The 26,928-nt window shown below is 34.8% G+C and overlaps 1 protein-coding gene across 5 annotated transcripts in view; it reads right to left on the bottom strand.

The window, feature by feature from the left end:
* Positions 1 to 26,928, bottom strand: part of PAK5 (p21 (RAC1) activated kinase 5) — a 430,189-nt gene that overhangs the window by 83,660 nt on the left and 319,601 nt on the right. For all 5 annotated transcript variants that reach the window (XM_031951110.1, XM_031951109.1, XM_031951111.1 and 2 more), the window contains one exon: positions 20,447 to 20,661. In XM_031951110.1, the coding sequence (XP_031806970.1) occupies positions 20,447 to 20,650 (204 nt within the window). In that variant the 5' untranslated portion in view covers positions 20,651 to 20,661. The remainder of the gene's footprint in view (positions 1 to 20,446; positions 20,662 to 26,928) is intronic.

The following is a 26,928-nucleotide window of genomic DNA, read 5'->3' as shown; positions in this document are numbered from 1 at the left end:
TTTATTTAAAAATTTTAAAATGACAATGTGTAATTATAATTTTGTATCATATTTCTAAAAAAAAAAGATTGATTTGAAATAAAAATTAAGCCTTTTAAACTTTTTAGAAAACTTTGAATGTCAAGAAATAAAATAAGAGGCTGGAACTTTTGTTTAGTTGACACAGAATATTTCTTGAATGGAAATAGAAGAGAGAGTGAGTTAGTACAGTTTTAGAGATATCAGAATAGACTTGAGTAAGGAAAGGCAATAATCTTTAGAAGGAAATAAGTTTGTTAAATTACAATTTCAAAATTGAAAGGCACCAAAGACACCTGGTTCAACCAGGTTTGGTTCAAAACCAAAATTCCCTTTATAACATTCTCCCAACCCAACCCCACCCTGCCTCTTTGCGAACACCTCCAGGAAGAGGGATGCTACTACCTCGAGAGAGATCACCCACTCTACCTTTGAACAGCTCCATAGTTGGAAAATAATTTCTTAATGTAAAGTAAAATCTTTTTCTTCATAACTACCAATTAATTTTTCCTACTTTCTTAGACCACGCAAAATAAGTATAATCCCTCTTTTGTATTCCATGCCTTCAAATACTTCAAGACAACTATTTGAAATTCTCTCATCTATCTGGGTTGTTCAACTTGTCAAAATCCTTCCTATGGCTAAATGTCATACTTTAGATGTGGTCTATCCAGGACAATGGATCCTGGGACTAACAGCTCACCCTTTGACGTAGTCTAAGATCACACGGACAATTTTGGACAATTACACTGACTCATATTGAACCTGCAGCATCTATCTAATTTTTACATAAACTTTTTTGTCTATCAATATACAGACCATTCTATATTTGTACACTAGATTATTTGAACTTGAGTAGAGGAATTTTCATTTAGGCAATAATTTCATGTTATTAGTTTTAGAACATTGGTGTAGCCTATTAAGAACTTTAAAAATGCTCATTTTTCTACATTACTCCCAGCTTTGTGACATCTGCATTTTTGATAAGTATGCTATTTCTGTTTTCATGCATGTCATTGATAAAAATTTCAAATAGAATAGGTGAAAGGAAGGTCCCTAGAATACTCTTATAGAGATATCCCTTCTGTTTGACATTAATCTATTATTGATTACTCTTAAGGTTTGGTCATTTAATCAGTTCTGAATTAACACAACTGTATTACCTTCTGAGTCCAGAAGTGGGATTCAATGTTCTCTCAGAGGTTAAGGCATGACTCCAAGGAGTGTATGACCAAATAATTAGATGATGGGAAAATGTTGCAATCTACTCTTTTTGTGACAGTTAACCATTAACTAATGGTTTTCATTTGCCCTTCATTTAATAGCATCACCATCCCAACTCTCCCCTTTCTCACAGATATGTGGGTACCCAACCTTCAGATTTTATTGCTAGATTTAAGTCCCTCAAGCAATTACACCAAATCCAAATTCAGAGATCCAAAGCACTGAAAAATTACTTCTCTGTTCCCTCACTAAACTTACCCATATTCTCTTTCAATCACTACATGTCTGTAACAGATGCCTTGAAGGAAAAGGCAGGTCCAGTATTCCAGAACAGTGACTAGCAGTGGTCCTTCCCTAATCTCCCTCTTCAATTTTGAGTAGGGCATAGAAAGAGCAGATGTGGATGGTTTGGGATCTGCACTGAAGTTCCCATATTTTCTAAAACTTTCTTATTTCTCTCCATCCCATTCCCATCCCATCATCTCCATCATCACCATTCCGCCAGTCACCTAGGTTTGCAAACTTTCTGTCATTCTCAACTCATATCTAACCATTAGCCAAATCATTTTATTTCTACATATCCAGAATTTCTCACACAGGTTCTCTTCTCTGCCCTCACATGGCTGATATGTGGCCCTCATAACCTCTCCCAGATCAGCCTGTAAATGGTCCCTGCCTTCTGCAAGTCTTGCCCCACTCCAGTCTATCCCTTCTGCACTTACTGAAGTGATCTTAATAAAATGCATATCTGACTATATCACCTCATTATCGGTAAAGTTCACTGACTCATTAAATCTAAGGTCAAATATAGACTTCTCTGTTTAGAGCTCTTCACAATTTAGCCCTCCCGTCCTCTTCTAGATTTAATTATTTCCCCTCTTTTTATACACTGTGCTCTAACTATCATGGTTTTCTTGTTTTTCTTCACTCTTATACAAAACCACAACTAAATATCCAAAATTGAATAGGAAATTAAGGTACAATATAATCCATTAGGCAGAAATACAAAAAGAATGAGGAATGGATTTAAATCAAAAACTCTCTGCAGTGCTGAAAAGAAAGACAATTTGCTTTTACTTGTGTTTGCATTGTGTATGGTGAATATCTACACAGAAAGAAACATTACTCCTGTTGAAAAGCTGTTATGTTCACTGACTGTCATCATCTATTACTTGATTGCTGTATTGTGTACCTTACCATAAAAAAGTAAGAAAAAGCAAATCACCTGCTTCTCTAGCTACATTGATCAAATTAACTGGATAATTAATTCCTAACAGCCTATTATTTATAGGCTCACCCTATTTTCTGGGATATATATAGGAATCTTTTTTTTTCCAGAAATAACTAAACATTTTCAATAACTTTGTTTTCAAAACACAAATGAGTGTTTTGAAACCACTGATAAATAAATTGATGATTTCCCCCTCTTTTTACTCAATAGAATCATAAATTTAAAACTAAATAGTATCTTGGGGCTATTGACTCCAACCATCTCATTTTTTAAGATGAGGAAATTGGAGCCTAGGGATGTTAAATAGTTTTTCAAGATGACATAGTTAAGCATTTAAGGCAGGTTTTGAACTCAGGTTTCCTTGACTCCACCTTCAGTGTTTTAATTACTATTGTCACCTATGTGCCTCTAAAAGCTTCTTTTGTGTATGCTTTGCAATGTACACAAAATGTATGTAAAATAAATCTGCATTTATATGTTGGAAATAAACACTAATTTTGGTTTTTTTGTGGGATATATTTAAAAAAAAAAAAGCTTTGAGCTCAAACTGTCCCAAAGTGATGGGTTTTTTTCCCCATCTTGTGTTATTAGACTGATTAAACATCATTTCTACAAATATATTTTGGGAAAATTTATTGAATATTTGCTAAAAATTAGGCATATGATGTATATGGTATTTCTATGACCAATCAAATAACCCTATCTAAAAAAGAAAGCATCAGTTTGATTTACATAAATCATTAGCAGCTTATAGTGATCACTGCTTCCTTCTCCACTTCACAAACTCTTCAATTAATAAGGGAATTCTAGAAATCAATCTAATTGGCTGAGAGTTTGTATTTATTTATTTATTTTTGGTCTTATGTATTTATTCATCTTGGAGTCGGGAAGACTCAAGTTCAAAATTGGTCTTATATATTTACTATTCTCTATGAACTTGGACAAGTCACTTAGTCTATTTTCCTTAATCTACTGGAGAAGGAAGTGGCAAACCAAACCAGTGTCAAGAAATGCCATGGGCAGTGTGGTCCATGGCATCATAACGCATCAGATATGATTGAACAACTCAACAACATCATGGTACTGAATATTCCGAGAATTCAAGTTCTCCAGGTCAACTGTCTTTGCTAACTTTTCTGAATCCTATATGCTTATTGATAGCCTGAGGAAAGTATAATCTATCTGTACTCTCCTATAAAATATAGTATAGTAGAATCTGATCTACTTAAGGAGACAGCTGCATTCCTTTAGATATGCTATTTTTAGCAGTTGGTTTTGAAATACAGGTAAACTGCCAGACAGATTTCATTTACAATTAACATTTTTCTTTCAAAGAAAAAAAAACTTCATTTGCAAAATAACAGATAAGCTTTCCTTTCTGCTAAGTGATAGTCTATATTTTAAAATACATATTTTCTAGCAGAATATATTCTAAGTAATAATAGCACATTGTCTGCAACATAGTAAATGCTTAATATCTGACTTGAATAAAACATCTGCATTATTAAAGTACAAACTCATATAGCTAATTCTTTATTTAAAAATTTATGAAAGCATAAACCACTTACTTTTAAGATATTTACTTAATAAAACTGAATCAGAGATAATCTTCTCAAAACAGATATACACATAATACACACCCTCATCATACACCTCTTCCCCTTTGTAACGTTTCAATTCTTTATCTGTGATTGTAGATAACATAACTTCAAGGCGTGGGTCAAATGGTAAATTAAGATTTCTATCTGTTGAATCTTAAGTTGCATGCTCTCTACTACTCAGATCTTATATATGCATTTCCTTTCAAAATCGTCTGACAAGTTCCCAAGTCTGGTCAACTCAATACCACTGATTGATTTGACTAAGAGACCTACGAACTCATCTTCATAGTGGGTGTTAACTTGGAAGTTACCCTGAGACAGAAGAAAAAAGCAAATTTTTTGAGTTTATTCCAGTGATAAACATAATACCTGAGATTTAAGTTGTAATGTGGAAGGAAGAATTTAATTTTTTTAAATGAAAGTTTCCTTAATGAATTTTGTCTGAATATCATAGTAAAGCCTGAATTGTTATCTATGCACTCACCTTTTCCTGATTAAATAAAATAATTAAATAAAACCAATTAGCACTGTGACCAAGTCTGATAGCATATGTAACATTTGGCATACATAATCCTTCTACTGTCTAATGAAAGAAAGGGGTTTTATTTTTCATGTTGTCTGGGGCCACCATTGGTCATTTCAATCACACACTTGAATGTTCTTTTTGTTTCAATAAAAGTAGTCATTGGCTATATACATTTTTTATTCTGCCTCTTTAAACTCTATTAGTTTATACAAGTCTTACAATGTTTGTCTGAATTCCTCATATTTATAATTTCTTACTATATGATAATGTTCTGTAAATTAATATAGTATAATCTTATGAGCCATTTCCCAATCAAAAGACGTCCATTAAGTTGCATGTGTTTTGTTTTGGTTTTTTGCTACCATGAGTCTTCTTCTATGAAGTTTGTTCTACAAAGGACTTTTCTATTTTTTAATCTCTCCTAATATGTATAAGCTATGTAATAAATATTATAATGAATGTAATATCTATAAAATTTCTCTATAATACTGAATATTATATAGATATAGATATCCAGCAGTCAGATCCTTGGACCTAAGAACATATATATAGTCTTGTTTCTAGGATAATTCCATACTGTTTTCTGGAATAGCTGGATCAATTTGCAACTTCTGTAAATCCAAATTCAATGAATAACATTCCAGATAAATGGGCTAAAGGGTAATGGTGATGTTCAGCAAAGTACTGGTAGATTTTTTTCCCCCCTACACTCTCCCTGCTTGGTTCTTCCAATGCACAGAACAGTGTGAATGTGGAGGTAGCTGATTTCCTCCTCCCAATTAGATTTTGGAGGCAGCACTTGGTACCTTTTTGTCCCTGCATCTGTCATGAGTCAACTACTGTGGAAGGAAAAGGATTAAATTAACTCAATGTGACAATTCCTGTCCTAAAAAGATCCTCAGACTTTTGGTGTGGATGGGGCCACAAGTTTCTGATATGCTGTCAAAGCTTTGCTGCCCATTTTAAGAATCCTGTGATCAGTTTTACTTCAGAAATCTGAATAGTTCTCATTTCTGGTCCACTCATGTGTCTCCAAGCTAAAACAGAAGGATTCATATCCCTACAATTAATGGCCTCCACAATGTGGCAGAGAACCAGGAAGGAGATGACATACATTGCTTTGCAAGCTGGTTAGGTCAATGTAAAAACAGATGTAATAGTTCAGATGAATTCTAATTGGTCTGTAAGGCAAAAATCAAATAGCATGTGTTCAGGGCCCCCCCAAAAAATCATGATATGCCTAAGGCAATCAGGCAGAAGGCCTAAAATAAATTTAAATACATTGCACATCTTGTTTCTAATAAACCAGGTTTTTTTTGCATCAATTTCACAGCTCAGTAATCTCTGCAGACAGGTGCTTCTGTTCTCTGTCAGTGCAGGAATCTGTGAGAGAGTAAGAAAAATGAGGAAGAGAAGGAGGAAGGGGGCCACATGTTGGTCATGTTAATGCAGAAGCAATTGGAAATATCTTTGTGGGTCCATACATTTCCAGGATCTGCTTTCAGATCACTAGAAACACACTTTCATTTTTTTATAGTGTGAGGGGTTTAGGTCATCACTAGCAGACATAAGAGCATTTGTCTGGGGATTCTTCTATACAAACAGAACATCTCTTTAGTAGCAAAGATTATTCAACAGGAAGTATTCTTTTAGTATTGAATACTTCCAGGTACATTTGAAAAATCGCAAAAATGGTTGTGAAATCTTTTTTTTTTTTTTTTTGCTCTTAAGAGTTATTCCTGGGGCACTGCTGTAACTCGTCTGGCTGCCACCACTGGCTGAAGCACATTGGAAGCAGAATTCTGCTCTGATCCAAGCTGACCTGGTAGATAATAATGAAGAATTTAGAAAAATCCACATTACATACAAAGTAAGACCCAACCATTCTGGAGAGCAATGTGTAGGGCTATCAAACTGTGCATTCCCTTTGATCCAGCAGTGTTTCTATTGGGCTTGTATCCCAAAGAGATCTTAAAGGAGGGAAAGGGACCCACATGTGCAAAAATGTTTGTGGCAGCCCTCTCTCTAGTGGCCAGAAACTGGAAACTGAGTGGATGCCCATCAATTGGAGAATGGCTGAATAAATTGTAGTATATGAATGTTATTATTATTCTGTACGAAATATCCAGCAGGATGATTTCAGAGAGACCTGGAGAGACCTACATAAACTGATGATGAGTGAAATGAGCAGAACTGGTAGATCACTGTACATGGCAACAAGAAGACCATAAAATGATCAATTCTGATAGGCGTGGCTCTTTTCAACAGTGAAGTGATTCAGGCAAGTTTCAATGGTCTTGTGATGAGAGAGCCATCTGCACCAGAGAAAGTACTGTGGGAACTGAGGATGGATCACAGCATAACATTTTCACTTTTTTATTGTTGTTTGCTTACATTTTATTTTCTTTCTCATTTTTGATCTGATTTTTCTTGTGCAGCAGGATAATTGTAGAAATATGGATAAAAGAATTGCATATGTTTAACATATATTGGATTACTTGCCATCTGGGGGAAGGGGTTGGGGGGAGATGAGGGACAAAAAATATGGAACACAAGTTTTTGCAACGGTGAATGTTGAAAACTATCTATGCATATGTTTTAAAAATAAAAAATCTTTTAAAAAGACATAGAAACATGGTCTTTTCAGTGTTTAACAGACAGGCTGAATATTTTCATATGATTCTTCTAAAAGTTTATTTGAATAGTTAAGGAATAAATATCTGGCGTCTATATTTCTAAGAAAAACCTGTGTATTTTCTGTGATCAAACTGATTAATAAAGATCAAGTTCCTCTCCCTAAAAAAATAAGGCAAAGTAAGCAGAATAATGAGGATAATTGAAACAAATCACAACATTGTAAAGACTTCAGGACTTTGACCCATAGGTAATGAAGGGAACTGAGGCCTTAAAGGAGAACTCAGGCCTTAAAGGAGACCCCTACACCTCTGGAAAGGGGTGGCAGAAGATAGGATGGGGGAAGAGCACATAAGGTCAATGAATTGATAAGCTTTGCTTAATTAATACTTATTTACTCACAAGAAATATTTGGAGCCAATATCATTGGGAAATAATGCCATAAAAAGGATCAAAACTTTTTAAACAAAATCAACATGTGTTTTATGCATGCTTTATTTCACCCTTTTTTTTAATGAGGTAAACAGGATTAAGTAATTTGTCTCCCAGCTAGTCAGTGTTTGAGGCTAAATTTGAATTCAGATCCTCCTGACTTCAGGGTCAGGGCACTATGCCACCCAGTTGCCTCCTTATCTTTATTTTTTCTAGCATTAAAGAGATTTTAAAAGATTAAGTAGAAGTAGTATGATACACTGGGTGGAACAGACTTTTGGGGTCAAAAAACCTAGCTTCAAAACTCACCAGTGATATTACCTATTTAACCTCTAGGAAAGTTATTTAACTTTTATGTGCACTGGGTTACTCTCTGAGATTTATTTAATGTCTCTGATGATTGTGACTGTAAGAAATTCCCATATTAAGAATTTCCTATGAATTAATGGAAAAAATGCAAAGGAAAATGGTTTAACAGTAGCAGATGAAAACTATATTATAAAGTGGCAATCATCAAAACTATTTGGTACTGGTAAGAAATCGACTAGTAGATCAATAGAATAGATTAGATACATAAAACACAGTAGTAGTAAATGATTATAGTAATCTACTGTTTGATAAATCCTAAGACTTCAATCTCTGGGATAAGAACTTACTATTTGGTAAAAACTGCTAAGCAGTCTCACACCATATACTAACATAAGGTCAAAATGGATAGATGATATAGGTGTAAAGGGTGATATCATAAGCAAATTAGGAGGGTGAAGGACACATATAGAGAAGGGAAGAATTTATGATCAAACAAAACACAGAGAGCATGAAAAAAATGCAAAATGGATAATTTTGATTATTTTGATCCAAAAAGTTTTTGCATAAACAAAACCAATATAACCAAGATTAGAAGGAAAGGAGAAGGTTGGGAATTAAGTTTTTTACAGAAAATGTCTCAGAAAAAGCCCTTATTTCTCAAACAGATAAAGGACTGAATCAAACTATAAGAATACAAGTCATTTTCCCAGTTCATAAATGGGCAAAAGATATGAACAAGCAATTTTCAGATGAAGAAATCAACTCTCTAAAATCATATAAAAATATATTCTAAATCATTATTGATTAGAGAAAAACAAATTTAAAATAATTCTGAGATACTACCTTACACCTATCTGATTAGCTAACATTACAAAAAAGGAAAATTATAAATGTTGGAGAAGATATGAGGAAATTGGGATCCAATGCATTGGTGGTAGAGCTGTGATCTGACCCAGCTATTCTAGAGAGCAATTTGGAACTATGCCCAAAGGATAATCAAATTGTGCATACCAGCAATATCATTATCAGGTCTGTATCCCAAAGATATCATAAAAAGAGAAAAGGACCCACACATACAAAAATTGAAAGTACCTCTTTTTGTGTTGGCAAAGAATTAGAAATTGAGAGGAACTGAGGAATGGCTGAATAAGTTGTGGTATATGAATGTAATGGAATACTACTGTAGTATAAGAAATGATGTGAGGAGGTGGGATTTCACTAAAATTTGGAAGACTTACATGAACTGATGTTGAGTGAAAAAAGAAGAACCAGGAGGACATTGTGTGATGATAAATTATAATTCATTTAGCTCTTCTCAGAAATACAATGATCCAAGACAATTGCAAGCGCTTCATTATGAAAAATACTATCCATATCCAGAGAAAGAACTAATGGAGTCTGAATGCAGATCAAAGCATACAATATAGGGGCAGCTAGTTGGCACAGTAAATAGAGAACCAGGCCTGAAGTCAGGAAGACTTGAGTTCAAATGTGATCTCAGACACTTAACACTTCCTAGCTGTGTAACCCTAGGCAAGTCACTTAACCCCAATTGCCTCAGGGGGAAAAAAAGCATATGATATTTTACTTTTTTTTTTTCATTTTTTCCCCTTTTGCTCTATTCTTCTTCCCAACATGGCTAATGTGGAAATGTGTTTTACATTTTTACATATGTCTAATCTATATCGGATTGAAAACTTGGAACTTAAAATCTTTCAAAACATAAATGCTAAAAATTTTCTTTGTATGTAAATTGTAAGTGATAAAATACTATTAAAAATTTTTTAAAATTTCTTTGGGGCAGATAGGTGGTGCAGTGGATAGAGTACCAGTCCTGGAGTCAGGAAGACTTGAGTTTAAACCTGGCCTCAGACACTTAACACTTCCTAGCTGTATGACCTTGGGCAAGTCAATTGCCTGGGCCAAAAAAAAAAGTTCTTACTGTATGGACAAAAACATAGAGCCTTTCCAAAAATCCAGGAAAAAAAACTGATGGGTTTTATTATTAAAATATGAAAGGCTTTTGCACAATGACAAAACACCTCTAAATTGAAAAAGAAATAGATTGACAAAATTTCAGTAAATAGTGACTGACATTCCATATTTATAATGAACTGATGCATGTTTAGAACATTAGTAATATATGTATGTGTGTGTGTGTATAAGATATACACACACACAAATGTACATACACATCTCAATGGGGTAACATGTAAAAGATATATAATTTAAAAAGTAAAAATTATTTAAAAATGAAAAAACAACTAAATTCCCTATTAATTTTTAAAATTTAAGGTTTTGTTTTATAACACTAAAATGGCAAAAAAAAAAAACCACAGCAAAAAATTAAGAATGAGAAAAACCAAAGAACCTAATTTATTAAAAAAAAAGTTTGACTAATTCATACATTAAAAAAACTAGAAAATGAATTCACTATTTCACAAAAATTACTACTGGGAAAACTAGAGTTATATGATCAAAAAAAGCAAAACAAAAACGGGTTTGGACCCATGTCCTATAACATACACAACAATAAACTTTTAACTATCAATCTAAATACTTTTTAAAATTTTTTATTTAAATGGAAGAAAAAAATAAAGGGGCCATAGTTAAAAACTTAATACTGTTGATGGGACTACAGAAGAATGTTGCAATATTCAATAAGAATCATACAGCTAATCAATAGATCTTGGCAGTCCTTGCCAGGACTTTATTACAAATATATCATAAAAATTTAACATGTATTGGTCAACCTGCCATCTGGGGGAGGTGATGGGGGAAGGGAGGGGAAAAATTGGAACAAAAGGTTTGGCAATTATCAATGCTGTAAAATTACCCATGCATATAACTTGTGAATAAAAAGCTATAATAAAAATTTTAAAAAAGGAAATTTAAAAAAAACCAAATATATCATAAAAAAGGGGGGGGGAAGAACCTTCTGTAAAAAAAGTATTCATAACTGTTCTATTTATAATAGCAAAAATTGAAATCTCAAGAAATAGAGACTGATTAATCAAATTGTATTAATGTAAGAACATAGATTGCTAAATTCATATGAAATGTTAAAATTGCTGGTATTTTAAGATGATAAAAGGAAGTTTATGAGGAAACATGTTAAAAATCCACATCAAATGATACAAAAAATGAGACTGTAGGCAAACCATGACCATAAGTGTGTATATGGAGGGAAGGAAGGAAAGAAAAGAAGAAAGAAGGAACAGAGGGAGATAGAAGGACAAAGGAAAGAAGGAAGAGACATACTTTAAAAAGAACAATGCTAAATCATTTTTTTTTTTTTCCTGTTTGCTTGTTGTTGTTTAATTTGGATCTAAATTTGAATTGCCCAGGGCTCTATGTAATATGTTATTTCTTCTTTTGTGTGTTTGATTATTTTTGTGACTGGTTACTAAAATTACAATTTTTTTTTTTTAAAGAAAGATTACATCTTGAATGTCAAAGTAAAAAAAAAAAAAAAAAAGAAAAAGAAAATGAGGTTTGTAAATAAAAACCCAAGCAAGGCTTTCTTTTTAGGCCAAATGAAAAGCCAATTTAATAAGCTTAGAACAGCAATGTTAACACTTTGTCTTCATAATTTGAGACTGCTTTCACCTTTCCAAGATCAACAAATTTACATTTTTCTTTTTATAACTAGTGGGTTGATCAAGAGAATTACCTTATTAACTCGAGTCACTTTTAGACAGAAAGCCTTTGTTTAGGCCTTTGATTTTACCTTCTGGCAGATGTTTGTAAAGTACTTTGCAGGCCATAAAACTACATAAATGCTATCATGATTGCTGTTGGTTTGTTATTTTTATTAATTCAACAAATATTTATTAAGCCCCTAATAAGTGACAGACACTAAGATGAACACAGCGTACCAAAAAAAAGAAAAAAAAGAAAAAAAGCAAAAACACAATTCTTTTTCTCAAAGAGCTTACAAACTAATGAGGAAGACAACATGCAAACATATATAAGTATATAAGCAAGCTATATGCTGCATCAACAGGAAATAATTAACAGAGGGAAGACACTGGACTGAAGGGGGATAGGGAAGGCTTCCTTAGGAGGTGGGATTTTAGTTGGGACTTAAAAGAAGCTGGGACTTAAAAGAAGCCGGGATGAGGTTCAGTGGTCAGGGCAAAGAAGTGTCTTCCAGGTGTGGGGGACAGTCAGAGAAAATGCCTGGAGCAAAGAGATGAGTATCTTGATTGTGGAACTGCCTGGCTGGAAAGAGTACATTTTGGGGAGTGTCAGAATCCCCATGCCAAACCCTCTGTTTTTACTAATAGGAGACACCCTGTTTTTCAAAGTTGAGCTCCAGTGAGCAGAGCTTGACATAAAAGCAATCCTTTGCAGATGAACTCAGCCAGAGCTGTTTCACAACAACCCCAGGTGGTCCCTGAGCTCAGACAAGAACCTGCAGGACCTGAATTCCAGTTAAGGAGCCTTGTCATGAACCAACTTGTGTCATTGTTGCTGTTATCCCTCATTATCAGTGCTCTAGCTCACTAGTAGCCACTAGTATATGTACTGGGATTTGTCCACACAAAAGAGGATCTCCTACTAGAGAAGGCTCCAGCCTGCATTTAGTTTTCTTTCTCTAATGGAATAATGAAAGCTCTTTGCTTATGACCATTTATAGCTCTTTGGTTTTATTTTCTAAATTTCATTTGTAAAGTTCATTTCAACTGTGGTTGTGATAATCTCTGTGATAAGAATCTGGTATTTTCAGAGTTCACAGAGGATGCAAAACCTCTATGACTTTTTCAGTTATTTGTTTTCAGACCTGATCAGAGTAAAGGTATAAGGAGACTGGAAAAGTAAGAGGTGATGAAGGGCTTTGAATGTTTACCAGAGCATTTTATACTTGTTCTGTTGGCAAGAGGAAGTTACTGAAGTTAACTTTCTCATTTTGGGGAAATCACTTTAGTAGTTAAATGGAGAATAGTTTGGAGTGGGAAGAGATTTGAAGCCAGCAGACTCACCAGCAGGTTCCAGCAATAAGAAGAGAAGTATACTTAATCTTTGGTCCAAGCTCCTGTTCCTGGTCTTAGAAAGTGAAATAAAAAATATTCAGCCCCAGAAATGGCAGCTGTAGTTTAGGAGGTGACCTGAATAGTAAGAGTTCCTGAACCTCAGATTCTTAAATGGAAGACAGAAAATTTATTGGTCAGAGGGATCCTGGAATCCAGTTTTCAGGCATTTCTTGGTCAGTGTTAGCCTTGGCTTTGCCTTGATACCAATTCTATGTTTAAGACCTCTGAAATCCATCTATCCTTCAAGATAGAGCAGGAGATATTCCTGGACATAATCAGCCTCTTCAAGACTAGAAAAGCACCAAGGAATGGGGCTGTCACAATATATAAAGATGCACAAGACTTGAATTTTGCCCTTCATTATTTGGGTTATTTATCTCAAATGTGATCGTATTTGTAAAAAAAAAAAATGCTTAGTGCAGTGCTTGATTCATAGTAAGCATCATGTACATGCTTATTCCCCCCCTAAGGGGCAAGTAGGTAGAATACCAAACTCTTCCCAGTACCTTCCTTTATAAAGGGCAGAAACTGGAAGTCTAGGGCTCACTCCATTCTTCACTTGTTTTTCTTCTTGGTTTCAACTTCACAAAACAAAGATGCTTCCATGACTTGGATTATTTGGACACTGCAGAATCATTGGAAAGTATGTAGTACCTAAAGGCTGAATGCTTGTATCATCTCCAGGATGAAATGGTATTCACTGAAATCATGAGATGACTGCCCTACTAGCAATTCCCCAGTAATTTTTCCTTCTGAGGGTGGGGGTCCAAATGACAGGTTGGTCCTATTGGTATGTAGCACTTTAAGATCATGGAGAAAGGTGGGCTGACCAGAATAGGAGAACTGTATCAATCATTTATGGATTACTTTGGGTCCTTTATGCATGTTAAATTTTCTGTGAGGTAGAATAAAACCTTTTATTTTTTATAATAAAGGCATATTTTAAAATGAACAGTCCCTGTTAAGAGAAAATAATGTAAAGAATCCCCCAAATCAGAATTATTTCCCCCTTTTCCCCCTAGCTTGTCCCTGCCCATCTTCTTCATCTTAAAGGAAGGCATAAGGAATGATATGTTATCTTCATCTAATTGTTTATGTTCTAATCAGAAAGGGAAAGCTGCCACTCATTTATCCCAACCCTTCCCTGCTCCTACATAACTAGTTTACTTGCATCCATCTAAAATTTAAAAAAAACAAAACAAAACAAAAATAGACAAGAGCAGGTACTCAGAAGTAGCCAAAATAAGGCAATGCCATCTCAGCCTGAATAGCTTCTCAAAATGTGACATAAATACTGATGTTTCACATGCTTTGGCAGCCACATAGGAGACAGCCATCTCAAGATCAAATGGAAACAATTGTGTTTTTTTCCCTTCATGTAACCTGGAAATATGTAACTTGTTTTATGCACTGTTACTTTAAATACATGTGTGGAAACTGAAAACCTGTTTTTTTGCTTCTGAGGAATTAGACACAGATAGATACTGTAGGTGCATTCTGAGATTTCCCAGAGGAAACTCTAGGTGGGGAAGGATAAGCCAAAGAAAAAGTGATTTGGCAAAACACCTTGCTTAAGTCCAGTCTGTATAATTCCAGAGGTGAAGACACAAGTTCCATCCTGGGTCTGCTAAGGGGACCCTTAGCCAAGCACTATAGAAGAAATCTTTAAAATGGTGGAAAATTAGTGAATTAAAATGCTGCAGAGGAATATTTGGAAAGGATGACACTAGTTCCCTTTTGTTCATAAGACTCTTCTTGCAAATTCTGAGTCAAAAACTGTTATTTATTTTATTAGTGAAATTAGTAAATAGTAAAGTCAACATCTTCTACACATCCACAGAAATGAACCTGTTCTTGCAGTCATCCTGATTTCATTGATTTTTAATGGGCCTTTCTCCCTCAGAAGCACTTTCATTTCTTAGAAGCACATTCTGTTCCTGAGTTTTTTTTGCTCTTTAATAATCTGTGGAACCAGAGTTGAAAAGATAAAGCAACTACATTATTTGTCTATTACCTAAAGATACAGAACTGTCCACAATCCAGGTGATGTTTTTGTTTTTTAGGGTGGCATAAAGCAGAGACACTTATTACAATACATTCTGGTCTCTGTCTTATTAACTCATTTTGTCCTGTGTGTCTCCTTAGATTTTTAATAAAAAGGGAAAAAATCCAACGTGTTAATGATATCTTTTGTTTTATATATATTAAAATTCTGTATATATTGTGCACTCTGCCTTCATTGAATTGAACTTTTTCTTGCGACAAAGGGTTTTGGCTTTTAATTTTCTTTCCATTTACCTGACTGAAACTGATGTGCCCCTTGTCCTTGTTCTGTTTACTTCACTCTTTTTCAGTCTGCACAGATCTTCCCATGCTTCTCTGAATTTCGCATAGAGGTCTTTTCTTACTACACAACACAACTGCATCACATAGTTATAACATGTTTTATTCAGCTATTCTTCAGATAAAGGGCACTCACTTTGCCTCAAGATTTTTGATACCTCAAAAAAGTGCTGTTCTGAGAATTCTGATATATATGGGAACATTTCTGCTTTTGATCTTCTTTCAGATATATACCCAGAAGTAGGATCAAAGGGTATGTGTCCAGTAATAGGATCAAAAGGCATGCAAAATTTAGCCTTTTTTTTCTATTTCTTTTTTTTATTATAATTTTTTATTGACAGAACCCATGCCTGGGTAATTTTTCACAACATTATCCCTGCACTCACTTCTGTTCCGACTTTTCCCTTCCCTCCCTTCACCCTCTTCCCCAGATGGCAAGCAGTCCTATACATGTTAAATATGTTACAATATATCCTAGATATAATATATGTGTGCAGAACCGAACAGTTCTCTTGTTGCACAGGAAGAATTGGATTCAGAAGGTAAAAATAACCTGGGAAGAAAAACAAAAATGCAAACAATTTACACTCATTTCCCAGTGTTCTTTCTTTAGGTGTGGCTGCTTCTGCCCATCATTGATCAATTGAAACTGAGTTAAGATCTTCTCTTTGTCGAAGAAAACCACTTCCATCAGAATACATCCTCATACAGTATCGTTGTTGACGTATATAATGATCTCCTGGTTCTGTTCATTTCACTCAGCATCAGTTCATGTAAGTCTCTCCAAGCCTCTCTGTATTCATCCTGCTGGTCATTTCTTACAGAACAATAATATTCCATAACATTCATATACCACAATTTACCCAACCATTCTCCAATTGAAGGGCATCCATTCATTTTCCAGCTTCTAGCCACTACAAACAGGGCTGCCACAAACATTTTGGCACATACAGGTCCCTAAAATTTAGCCATTTTTTACATCATTCCAAGTAGTTTCCAGAATTGTGTTTGGTTTCAGGATTTTTATTTGAACTTCTTAATCTAAAGATACACAAAGGAAGTTTTAGAAGAAAGGCAGGATGCTAATGTTTAGCTTTGCATTTGCTGTTGCCAGTCTCTCCTAATTCCCAGGGCCTCTGAGAAATCTCTGGTCACTGTCTATACCAAGCTTACCTCTTTCTGAGGTCTTCAGAGGTCTCTGGCTGCTATTTCACATGAACAGCAGGTGAAAGGCAATAGAGCATTCGAGAGCAGTTGTATGAAAGCTCAAGATCTTTTATTCACCTGTCTGCATCCTACCCTTTTACCTCCTGCATTCTCTTAGCAGGTCACACAGAGCTCCAGTAGAAAAGAGAGCGAGGTCCTCCTCCTTACAGCTTATATAGGTTCTATGAGGTCACATGCAAAGCAAATCAGAGAAAGAGACACTCCCGTTAAGAAGCTACCTCAATATGGCTAGAGTTACTGCCCAGGATGTGGTCTCTTTTTGCACACAGAAGTTACTTCCAGTGCTTTCAAGTATTTCGCTTGTTTACCTCCTGGTTACACTGAACATGACCTTTGTTCTCTGACCCTTACTGCAGGAATGAAGAAGGAAGAAAGAAAAAGAAAGAAAGAAAGAAAACACTTTCTTTCTTTTGGCAATTAGTCTGAAGGAGCAGACATTTAAATAATTCCACCAGTAGCATGATACGTGCATAAGAGAATGTGTGCATATGAGAATGTATTACAGCATTTACTTAAACAACTTTCCCTTTATTTTAATCAACTAAAGAGTGGAAAGGGAATGAAAGAGTGAAAGAAACACATAAGTAAACTGCTTCTACTTGCCAAAAGGCGCGTTGGGGTTTAAAGCATAAGAGGAATCTCACTATCTAGTTCATCTCTTCCTCTCCTAAACTTTGACAATCTTGGTTTGAAATTTCAATTGCTGGGGGCAGCTAGGTGACACAGTGCATAGAGCACCAGCCCTGAAGTCAGGAGGACTCAAGTTCAAATCTGCCCTCAGACACTTAACACTTCCTAGCTGTGTGACCCTAGGGCAAGTCACTTAACCTCAATTGTCTCAGCAATAAATAAATAAATAAAATAAAAAAGGATGGGGAAAGGCTTAAGTGTGTTTGTAAGAAGCAGGAAACAAAAGCTAGCAAGAGGGTGGAGAATAAACAGATGAAATTTAGGGTGTACATAGCAGGATTAGCTTTGGTAACAGAGGGAATACTCTTTATCTGAGACTGATGTGAGAGAAGAAGGAGGTTTTAGCCAATGGTCTCGTTTTTTGGTGAACTATGAGATGAGGTCCTCAGCTGGGAAGGTGGTAACAAGAAGTCATGGCAGATGAGAAGGTTTAGAACAGCAGCTGTGGTAAGAATCAATTAAAGAGGAATGAGAAAATTGCCTTGTTGCAGTGAAAGCCCAAGTTCATATTTTAGCCAGAGGCTATCTATTTTCAACCTATATCAAACTCAAAAACTGGTAACAGAATTGAGCAATGCAATGTGGTTATGTAACTGAAAATCTGGTTCTTTCTTAGGTACTGAATGGCATAGCAGAAAAATTAGCCTTACTGTATTTTGATAATTCTTTCCCTTTTTTTTTAGTACTAAAAAACAAAACAAAACAAAAACCCCAAACCACAACTTTTTTGGTAATATATATTTCCTTGAGGCAAGAATATAGCAGTGATTAGCAGGAGAGTTTCATTTCTATTTCTGAACAAAGTTAGAAACAGAGATCCATTACTAGAGTGGTTACTGGATAAAAATTCATTAATTGCAAATAAGATCAATTAAAAATAATGCAAAAATCAATCTGATTATTTCAGACTCTTAAATCCTAATTCTTCACCCCCAAATGATTAAATTCAATTCAGTAAACATCTATACTAGACTATACTTTTGTGGGCTTGAAAAGTTTCAATTTTGGAGTATAAAATACACAAGAGAAATGAGAGAAGATGATTCATTGATAAAATTAAATTTATGTTGACTTTGTACAGATGGAAACCACTTGTTTAATCCCATAAAATAGGGCCAAGGTTGTGCATCACAACAAAACTTCAAGGGGCTAGCACACTTATTTACTCTGAGTTAGAGAAATTTATTTCATTGGGCTTCTAAAGCTACAGGTCCTTTTCACGGCATTTTAGTATTTTCCATAAATCTATCTGCTGCCACTCACTGGCAGGAAACAAAAAAGAAGCAGGAAACACTTCTGAAATTTTATGGATCATTTAAAACTATCATAACTTTTTCATGATATAACACAACAAATTTTATTTGTCCTATCTGTCCACTACTGTCATAAAAATGAAAATCTAATATTTTGGCTACCTCTGGAATAATCCAAGTTAGGGGTATTTTATTGGACCACATGATGATGAACTTCTAAATCAGGGGCAGAAAGAAAGTCACTGGACTTCAGCAACTCCTGGATCACCTATCCCCCTCCTTTTTTATAATATTCTGTCCAAGTTACAGGTAGAAGTGGCAATGATTTGCTACCTCTGGATCTTCTTCCTTCTGGCTCAATGTCTATCTCATTGATGGGAGCAGCTCAGCACTGTCCAAATTTGCCTTACTAAAGACCCAACATATTTCTGTGCCCATGGCAAAAGAAGAAAAATATTCAAGGTTTCAAAAATGATTAATTTTAATTACTTTAAAAATGTATTTAATATAATCATTTGATAATCATGGTTAACAAATACCACAATATTTATTAATAATGTGTCATCATTAATTGATATGTAAGTTGTTGGGCATAATTAAAAATTTGTCAATCAATCAAGACAATAAATAATTATACTTAATAATTTAATCAATTTAATTAATAGTCTGTTGATAGTGCTATATATCTCTGATTCACAGAATACTATAGTCCACAAAGAAATAAAGTCAACATTATTCATTCTGGGCAAAAGTAGATGTGAACAAGTTGCCCCACAAAGCAAAGGAGAACCAGAGTAAAAAGGCGGCATCAAAGAAAATATAACTTATTTGAAAAAAGGAGATGGACTAAACAAAGGAAAATTATTGCACAAGCTACAAGTATTATGTAGACTCTGATATTACAGGAAGACCCCCTAATGTTAGGTAAATTCTTTGGGGTAAACCTATGGGAGGAAATGTAAGAATTCCCTAAGAAAAGCAGTCTTGAATGGATTGTGATTTGTATCCTCGAGAACATATATATTAATGTGATCACATTCCATTTGAATATAAAGTTTATTTATTAATTAGTTCTAAATAATAGCAGAGCATTTTTTTTGACTCTTAGATATTCTTGCTATTGGAAAAGAATAGATATACATTGACATAGTATACCAAAAGTCTTAAATTGCAATTTTAAACTTCATTGGCTTATGTATGTATATATGTGTGTATATACACATATTTGTGTGTATATATATATATACAATATATGTGCATACATGTATACATGAATAAGTACATATATGTGTATATATACATATATATCACTAATATTCATTCAACAGTGAGTTAATAACTACTGTAAGATAGATAAATTATACTTAATGAAATCAGTTTTTAAATAACCTCTTGAAGAGCAGACATATCTATTTTGTGGCATATCTTATGGGGCTAAAAAGGATATTAAACTGCTCACAACTACAAGGAAGAGATATATTCATATTTTTGTTTTGTAACCCGAATCTCCTTTTGAGTTTTGGAATGATTGCTACTAAATTGCTGAAGTTACTCAATATCATATATAATGGAGCTATTCAAAAGAGCAATGTTTACCATACTTTGCCCCCAAATGTACCAAGGGTCTTTGAGTTCAGCAATGTAGGGTACTTCCCCCACCACAGAGAGACTAAACCATTTATGCCTAAATACAAAGGAAGATGCTTAGGGTCCACAGTTTAAGTGACCCATCCAAGTTCACTTGACTAGGAAGTACCAGAGGCAGAATCTGATCTCAGGTTTTCCTAAGTCCAAGCTGAGAATTCTTTCCACTGAGTTGCTATTTATTGCCTCCTGGTTTACACTAAATATAGTTGCCAAAAATAAATACAGACAGACAAATGAACACTTAAGTCGGCTGCGGGTCAGCATGCTCACAGTACCTTCATGGGAGCCAGCTGAATGGGCGTGATGCATGAAGGGTCCACCATGGGCTTCGGGCGGTTGGCGGTGTCTGCCAGCAAGCTGTGCCACTGCTGGGGGAGTCCTGTGAACTTCTGTTCTCGGGGATCAAACCCAGTATGAACCCTGTGCTCAAAATTAGATGGTCCTGAGATTTCAAGCCTTTTCTTTTTCTTGCCAAACATGATGAAAAACCCTAGAAATATTGAGCAGAGAAGTCATTGTTTCTCACCATCACACACTACTGCACAGACCGCTTGTTAACTGTTAACAAACATTTATATAACTTAAATATACTGTATATAGATTATTTATTATAATATATAATCATATTATTCATATAACTATTATATATTTATATGTGATCTAGTTTGTAATTAATAGATTATATAGATTTACTAAAGGAAAGAACACATTAACAAAATATCTATGTGCCAGGTACTATGCTAAATGCTTCACAAATATTATCTCAATTCATCCTCACCCCAACCTGAAAGACAGGTGCTGTTATTCCCATTTTACAGATGAGGAAATTGAGGCAAAGAGAGGCTAATTTGCCCAGACTCACATGGATAGTGAGTATCTGAGGCCAAATTTGCACTCAGATCTTCCTGACTCCAGGCAAAGCTCTCTATCCATTGTGTGACTTTGCTGTCTCTGAAAAAGGCTGAAGCTTTTGAGAAATACAGGATTAGCCAATGAATCTTGCAATTGATATATTCCTAAAATGACACGGGAAAGCAAATAAGAAAGTTTGCTCTCTGAGCCCTTCTTTCAATTCATCTTTGTAATTGCTTTTAGGGCCACCTAACAACAATGTTCCACCTGAGCCTGCATTCCAGGTGTAACAGTTGGACCTTCCTTACCTGTCCTCCTCAGATCCCTTCTATCTTGATTCTTATTTAATTTCTTAGCTAATTTCTACTGATAAATGTCCAATAAAGCCTGAATTGTTCCCTTTTTCTGATAATACATCAACGATAGCATCAGTCTTTGAAAGATACCTTAGCCTAAAAGTATGACTAATTTGTGAAATTCAGACATTATACCAACCTGGGAAGGTGGATACTTTTGGACAAAGTACATTTTGTTATCTCTTAAAAACTAGCAAGTAGGCAGTTGCTTATTCTACTTACCTGAAGAACATGTGATAATCAATTAATCTAATCCAATTCAACTTTTATTAACTTTGTCTTTCCTTTATGCAAAGCACCATGCTAATGGTGACAGTGGCCCTGGCCCCAATCTAAAAGGAATATAGCATGTATGCAAAAAGGTAAAATGTGAGGAGTAATATAATGGGAATAGGTAGGAAGGAATTAGAGAATTCTTCAAGAAGAGGGTAATACTTGAGTTGCTCTATCCACTGTAACATAGCTTTTCACCAGATAGAAGTAAAGAGGAAATGCTTTCCTGATACATTGGATAAGTTGTACTGAACATACATTGGTTAGAAAAGTTAGGATGAATTTAGGATTTAGTTATTAGTTCATTTTGGCTAGAAAATAGTGTATGAGGGGAATGGTATGAAATCAGGACATGAAGGAAAATTAGAACCAAACTGGAGAGGTGACATAGTGAGACCAGTAATTTTACAAGACATGGGCAGCTGGGTGATACAATGGATAGAGTTCAGGGCCTGGAATCAGGAAGATCTGAGTTCAAATATGATTTCAGACATTATCTTTGTAACGTTGAGCAAACAGCTTAATTCTATTTGCTGCAGTTTCCTTACTTGGAAAATGAGCTAGAGAAGGAAATGGTGATATCTTTGCCAAGAAAACTCCAAGTAGGACCCCAAAGAGTCAGACACAAGTGAAAATAACTGAACAACAATATTAACAATAACAGTTTGGCAAACATGAAGGAATTTTTTTTTAAACCTGATTCTTATAGCTGATACAGGGAGAGATGGTGATGAGTCCTGGGCTTATGTTATGGATGAAATGATTCTGTGGTGTTAAAATTAATAGGACAGTAGATATGGCAAGTCAGATGAAAGAAAGAGTAGAAGATGACAACAAATTAAATCCAGATATCTGAAAGGATGATGGTCATGTTATAAAAAAAAATAGGAGATTGAAAGGGAAGGCAGTTATTAAAAGATCAAAAATTTAGAATCATGAACTTAGAATTACAAGAGCTTTCATAAACCAGTTAGTTGAAATCTGTCAATAATCTTCTGATTATTATTCTGATTATTAGGAAGCTGAGGCCCAGAGATATTCGGCACCTTGCTTGAGATTACACAGGAAGCATGTGGCACATTTGGGATTGAAACTACAAATTCAGCACTCTAAGATACATACCAAACATAACAATAAAATGTATATGTAACAAAACAATTTGTACATAATCATATTCCTTGACCAGACAATAAGATTTAATAGGAGAAATGACTTGTGACCTTTGTGCATCTAATAAATATCAAAAACAGGACCCAAAGTCAGATTTTATCAACCAAAGTCCAAAGTTTATTCCACTCTACAATGTCTCTCCTTAATGAAAAACATTTTAGGTTATTTGAATAAACTTGATATCATGGTGAACTAAACCACCAGGATAGAAATAATTAACTAGAAAATATGTTTAAAGAGGTTGTTTGTGCATATTTACCTGAGAACAATTGCTAAGAAAATGATAGGCCAAATATATTTTGTCTTGAATTGAAACAGTTCAATCTTCTATTTCTGATTGTGAGTTTCTCCTGCTGGTTGCTGTGCCAGTCAAGTGAAGGTGTATAAAGAAAATCTCAATGAGAAAATAATACCATTGTAGTATTTAAAATAGGAGTTAGAAAAAGTAAAGCTGAGGCAGAATCAATTTGCCTTCACAGCCTCTAGCAATATTGCATAATGGTGTTTTCAATAGTAACAAAGCATTTCTATATGTCTAGTAAAGGTGAGTTAAAGGGTTGTAAGAGGGAATAATTTAAAAGGAAAAATGGAAAATTATTCCTTCTACCAAAACAATATTTCTCTGAAGCGCCTGTTAAGTGTCAAGCCAAAATTCCCTGGGTAATAAAATATTGTAAGAATAGAAATGCTCCCCAATTTTAGTTAAGTATGAGAGTCATAACATTACTTCATTTTGGTCATATCATAGTTGGACTGTCTGGTTTAGATCTAGGTACCATCTAGAATATGTCCAGAAAGGGGTAAACTCCACAGCAAATAGTCCTGGAATCAAATATTTCAAAGATCATTTGCAAGAAATGGGAATATTTAGGCTTTAAAAAAAAGATTTATATGGACTATTTTTAAGTATCTGAAGGTCTTTCAAGAGGAATTAGATTTCTTCTATTTTTACCATATAGAAGATATGAAGCTAAGAGGAAGAAAATTTCTGATCAATAAAGAAAAAAAAAGAACCCAAACTTCCCCAAAATTAAACTATGCCAAAGAGGAATGCTTTTAGTTACACAGAGTACCTTTTCACATAAAGTCTTCAAGTAAAAAGTGAATAATAATAATAATAATAAAAAGAAAACTTTTATTCGGTGACATGTTGGCCCTTTGAAGGGTGAGAGAGAAAAGACAAAGAGAAAGAGAAGACAGAGAGAGAAAGAGAGAAAGAATTATCACTTAACCTTAATTTGTCTTAGTTTCTTCAACTGTTAAATGGGAATAATATCAATCTCTATCTTCCAGTCCTATGAAGATCAAATGTGACATCTGTAAAGTACTTAGCACAGTGCCTGGCACATAATACGTATTTTAATAAATGCTTATTCCCTTTCCCTTCCCCTATAAAAAGAAATTTAAGATTCTTCTTGTAAATTATTTTTCTATTCATTCATTCATCCATGTTTTAATACTTTACCAGGCTTACCTAATACCGTGTTTTTCACAAGGAAAACTGTTACTACAATACTTCAAATATTTAAATATTTAATGGCCTTTAAGGCAACTTTAAGGCAAGATATAGTGCATAGAGAACCAGGTGTAGTGTCAGAAGGGCCTGAGTTGAAATCCAACCTCAGACACTTATGAACTGTGAGACCCTGCGCAAATCACTTAATCCAGTTGTCCTCAGTTTGCTCATCTGCAAAATGAGTCAGGGAGGAAGTTTGTCAAGAAAATCTCAAATGGGATCATGAAGAGTCGGACACAATTCAAACGACTGAATGATAACCACAGAGGTACATATGGGATATTTTATTTTACATCATTAGTGTTTTTCTCTGGGTATTTACTTGGGCCATCAGGAGTCTGCCATAGACAGTAGGTGGTAAAAGATGTCACTTTTTCCGGGCTCTATTAGGACACTTAAAAAGACAATGTCCAGCTACGGACAAGGAAAATTTGTTGCAACTACAGGCTTGTTGTTGTTTGTTCTTCATTCTCCAAGAGGACCAGACATTGGGGAGCAGATAGGCAAGTGAACTGGATTTAGGTGAGGGAAGGCTGGGCAAAATCTCTTGCCTTACCTCCCCAGAGCCTTCTGGGTCCAATGGCCAGACATAGATAGGATAGGATGACTGGTGATGGGCACAGTCAGACTTGAGCTACAAAGCAGCACCACAATCAAGTGAATTGGTCATAAGCCATAAGAACTCTTTAGAACTCCTCCCAGCTAATACAATAGTAGCCATTCATAACCTACAGAAAGCAGAGGGCTTGATTTAAGGGATAGCATTTAAAATCAAATGACCCAGCTTGTACTCCCAGCTCTACCACACTCTTACCATGCCACTGGGATAGTGATGGCACCTGCCAAAAGCCCTGCTAAAAGGCTCAAATGAGATAAAATATTAATTTTTAAAACAAAATTTTACTTAGTTGAAATTTATTATTACTCAAATTTATTTTAATCTTAGTTCTCTCAAAGAAATGAGGATGATAAAATTTGTACTGCCTACTATATAACATTACTCTGAGGATCAATTGGAAAATTTCATTAAAAAAGAGTGAATATATAAAGCACTTGGTAAACTTTAAGACATTTTACATACACACACACACACACACACACACACACACACACACACACAAAATTGTTCTTGAAATTTACTAAAGTATTTCTCTACTACTTCCTGATGATCCTGGTGATGCTTCCAGTTGATCTAGACTCTCAAAGGCTATAACTCTGCATTCAAAGATCCACTTAAGTTTACAGGGGTTCCTCCCCATAAGGTTGCCCACAGAGTGACATTATTTTCCCTCATCTTAATCCATCCTCAAAAATTATATAGTAATGAGGCACAGTGCTCTGACAGTGGCAGAGTCAGAATTCCACCAACTCTAGAAATCTTTCTGCTTTATTTGTCTACTTTCTTAAGACATTCAACAGTAGATTTTAAGATATTTTGACCTGATGCATTTTTATTCAAACAAGTGACAATATTTGTTAGATATTTGAAGACTTCCATATTTTCAATAATTTGTTTTACTAAAAAGGAAGAGAAATTAACATTTTTGATCATTAATGAATCTACCTAATGTAGTCACAGCCAGGTTCAAATACAATTTTAGATACTTACTAGCTGTGTGACCCTGAGAAAGCCATTTAATTTCTGTTTGCCTCAGTTTCCTCAATTGTGAAATGGGAATAATAGCACAACCTACTTTCCCAGGGTTGTTGTAAGGATCAAATGAGATAATATTTGTAAACCATTTAACACATCATAGTGCTAAGTGCTTATTCCCTTTCCTCCCCTTTCCTTCATAGTAGTATCTATTCAACTGTACAATATACATTATTACCAGGAACAGTTGCCAAATGATAAAGGAATCAGTCAACAGCCCAAACTCTAATGTCCACTCTAAACCCATCACACAAGTCTTGTGCTAACTCTAATCTGAGCCTTGACACTGCTTCTCAGTTCCACTACTTAACCTGATAAATATTCTTCCACTTCAGTGCTGTTTGTGTCTCTGTCTCTGCGTCTCTCTATCTCTGCTTCTGTCTCGCTCCATCTCTGCTTCTCTGTTTGTGTCTCTCTCTCCTTTTAAAACTTAGTTATCTAATAATATGTTCGACCCATGGCCTTTCACAACTTGTTTTCTATTCTCCTTATTCCTTCTTTCTGGAGCCATTGAAGCGTTGGGGATTTCTTTTTATTTTCTGGGAACAATGCTGAAAGTATTCTCTTCCATTTTAAAGATCTTTTTTCTTATCCTGAGCTTTATCGCTTTTTGTTTAAGGCACATCCATGTCGAAACGTTAGAGGGCACCACTTCCTTCTTTTTGAACTTTATTTCAAAGCTGAGCATGGGGGTGGGAAACATTGCCCTCAAAATCAATCCCTTTTTCAATCCATTTCCCTATCTCAATTAGCAATAGCTCCACAAACATAAAATAAAGTTTCTCCTTGAACTTGATGACGTGAGATCTTGTGATACAATTCTGAATATAAATCAAGGAATTTCAATAGAGAATGAATAATTATATAAGGAAGTATTCTTTCTCCTTTTGGGAACTTTTTTTTTTTTCTTTAAGAAAGACATGTAAGCCTTAGGAA

This window comes from Sarcophilus harrisii, chromosome 2, assembly GCF_902635505.1.
Source record: "Sarcophilus harrisii chromosome 2, mSarHar1.11, whole genome shotgun sequence".
NCBI lineage: Eukaryota > Metazoa > Chordata > Mammalia > Dasyuromorphia > Dasyuridae > Sarcophilus > Sarcophilus harrisii.
This window is presented reverse-complemented; position numbering and strand designations above follow the sequence as displayed.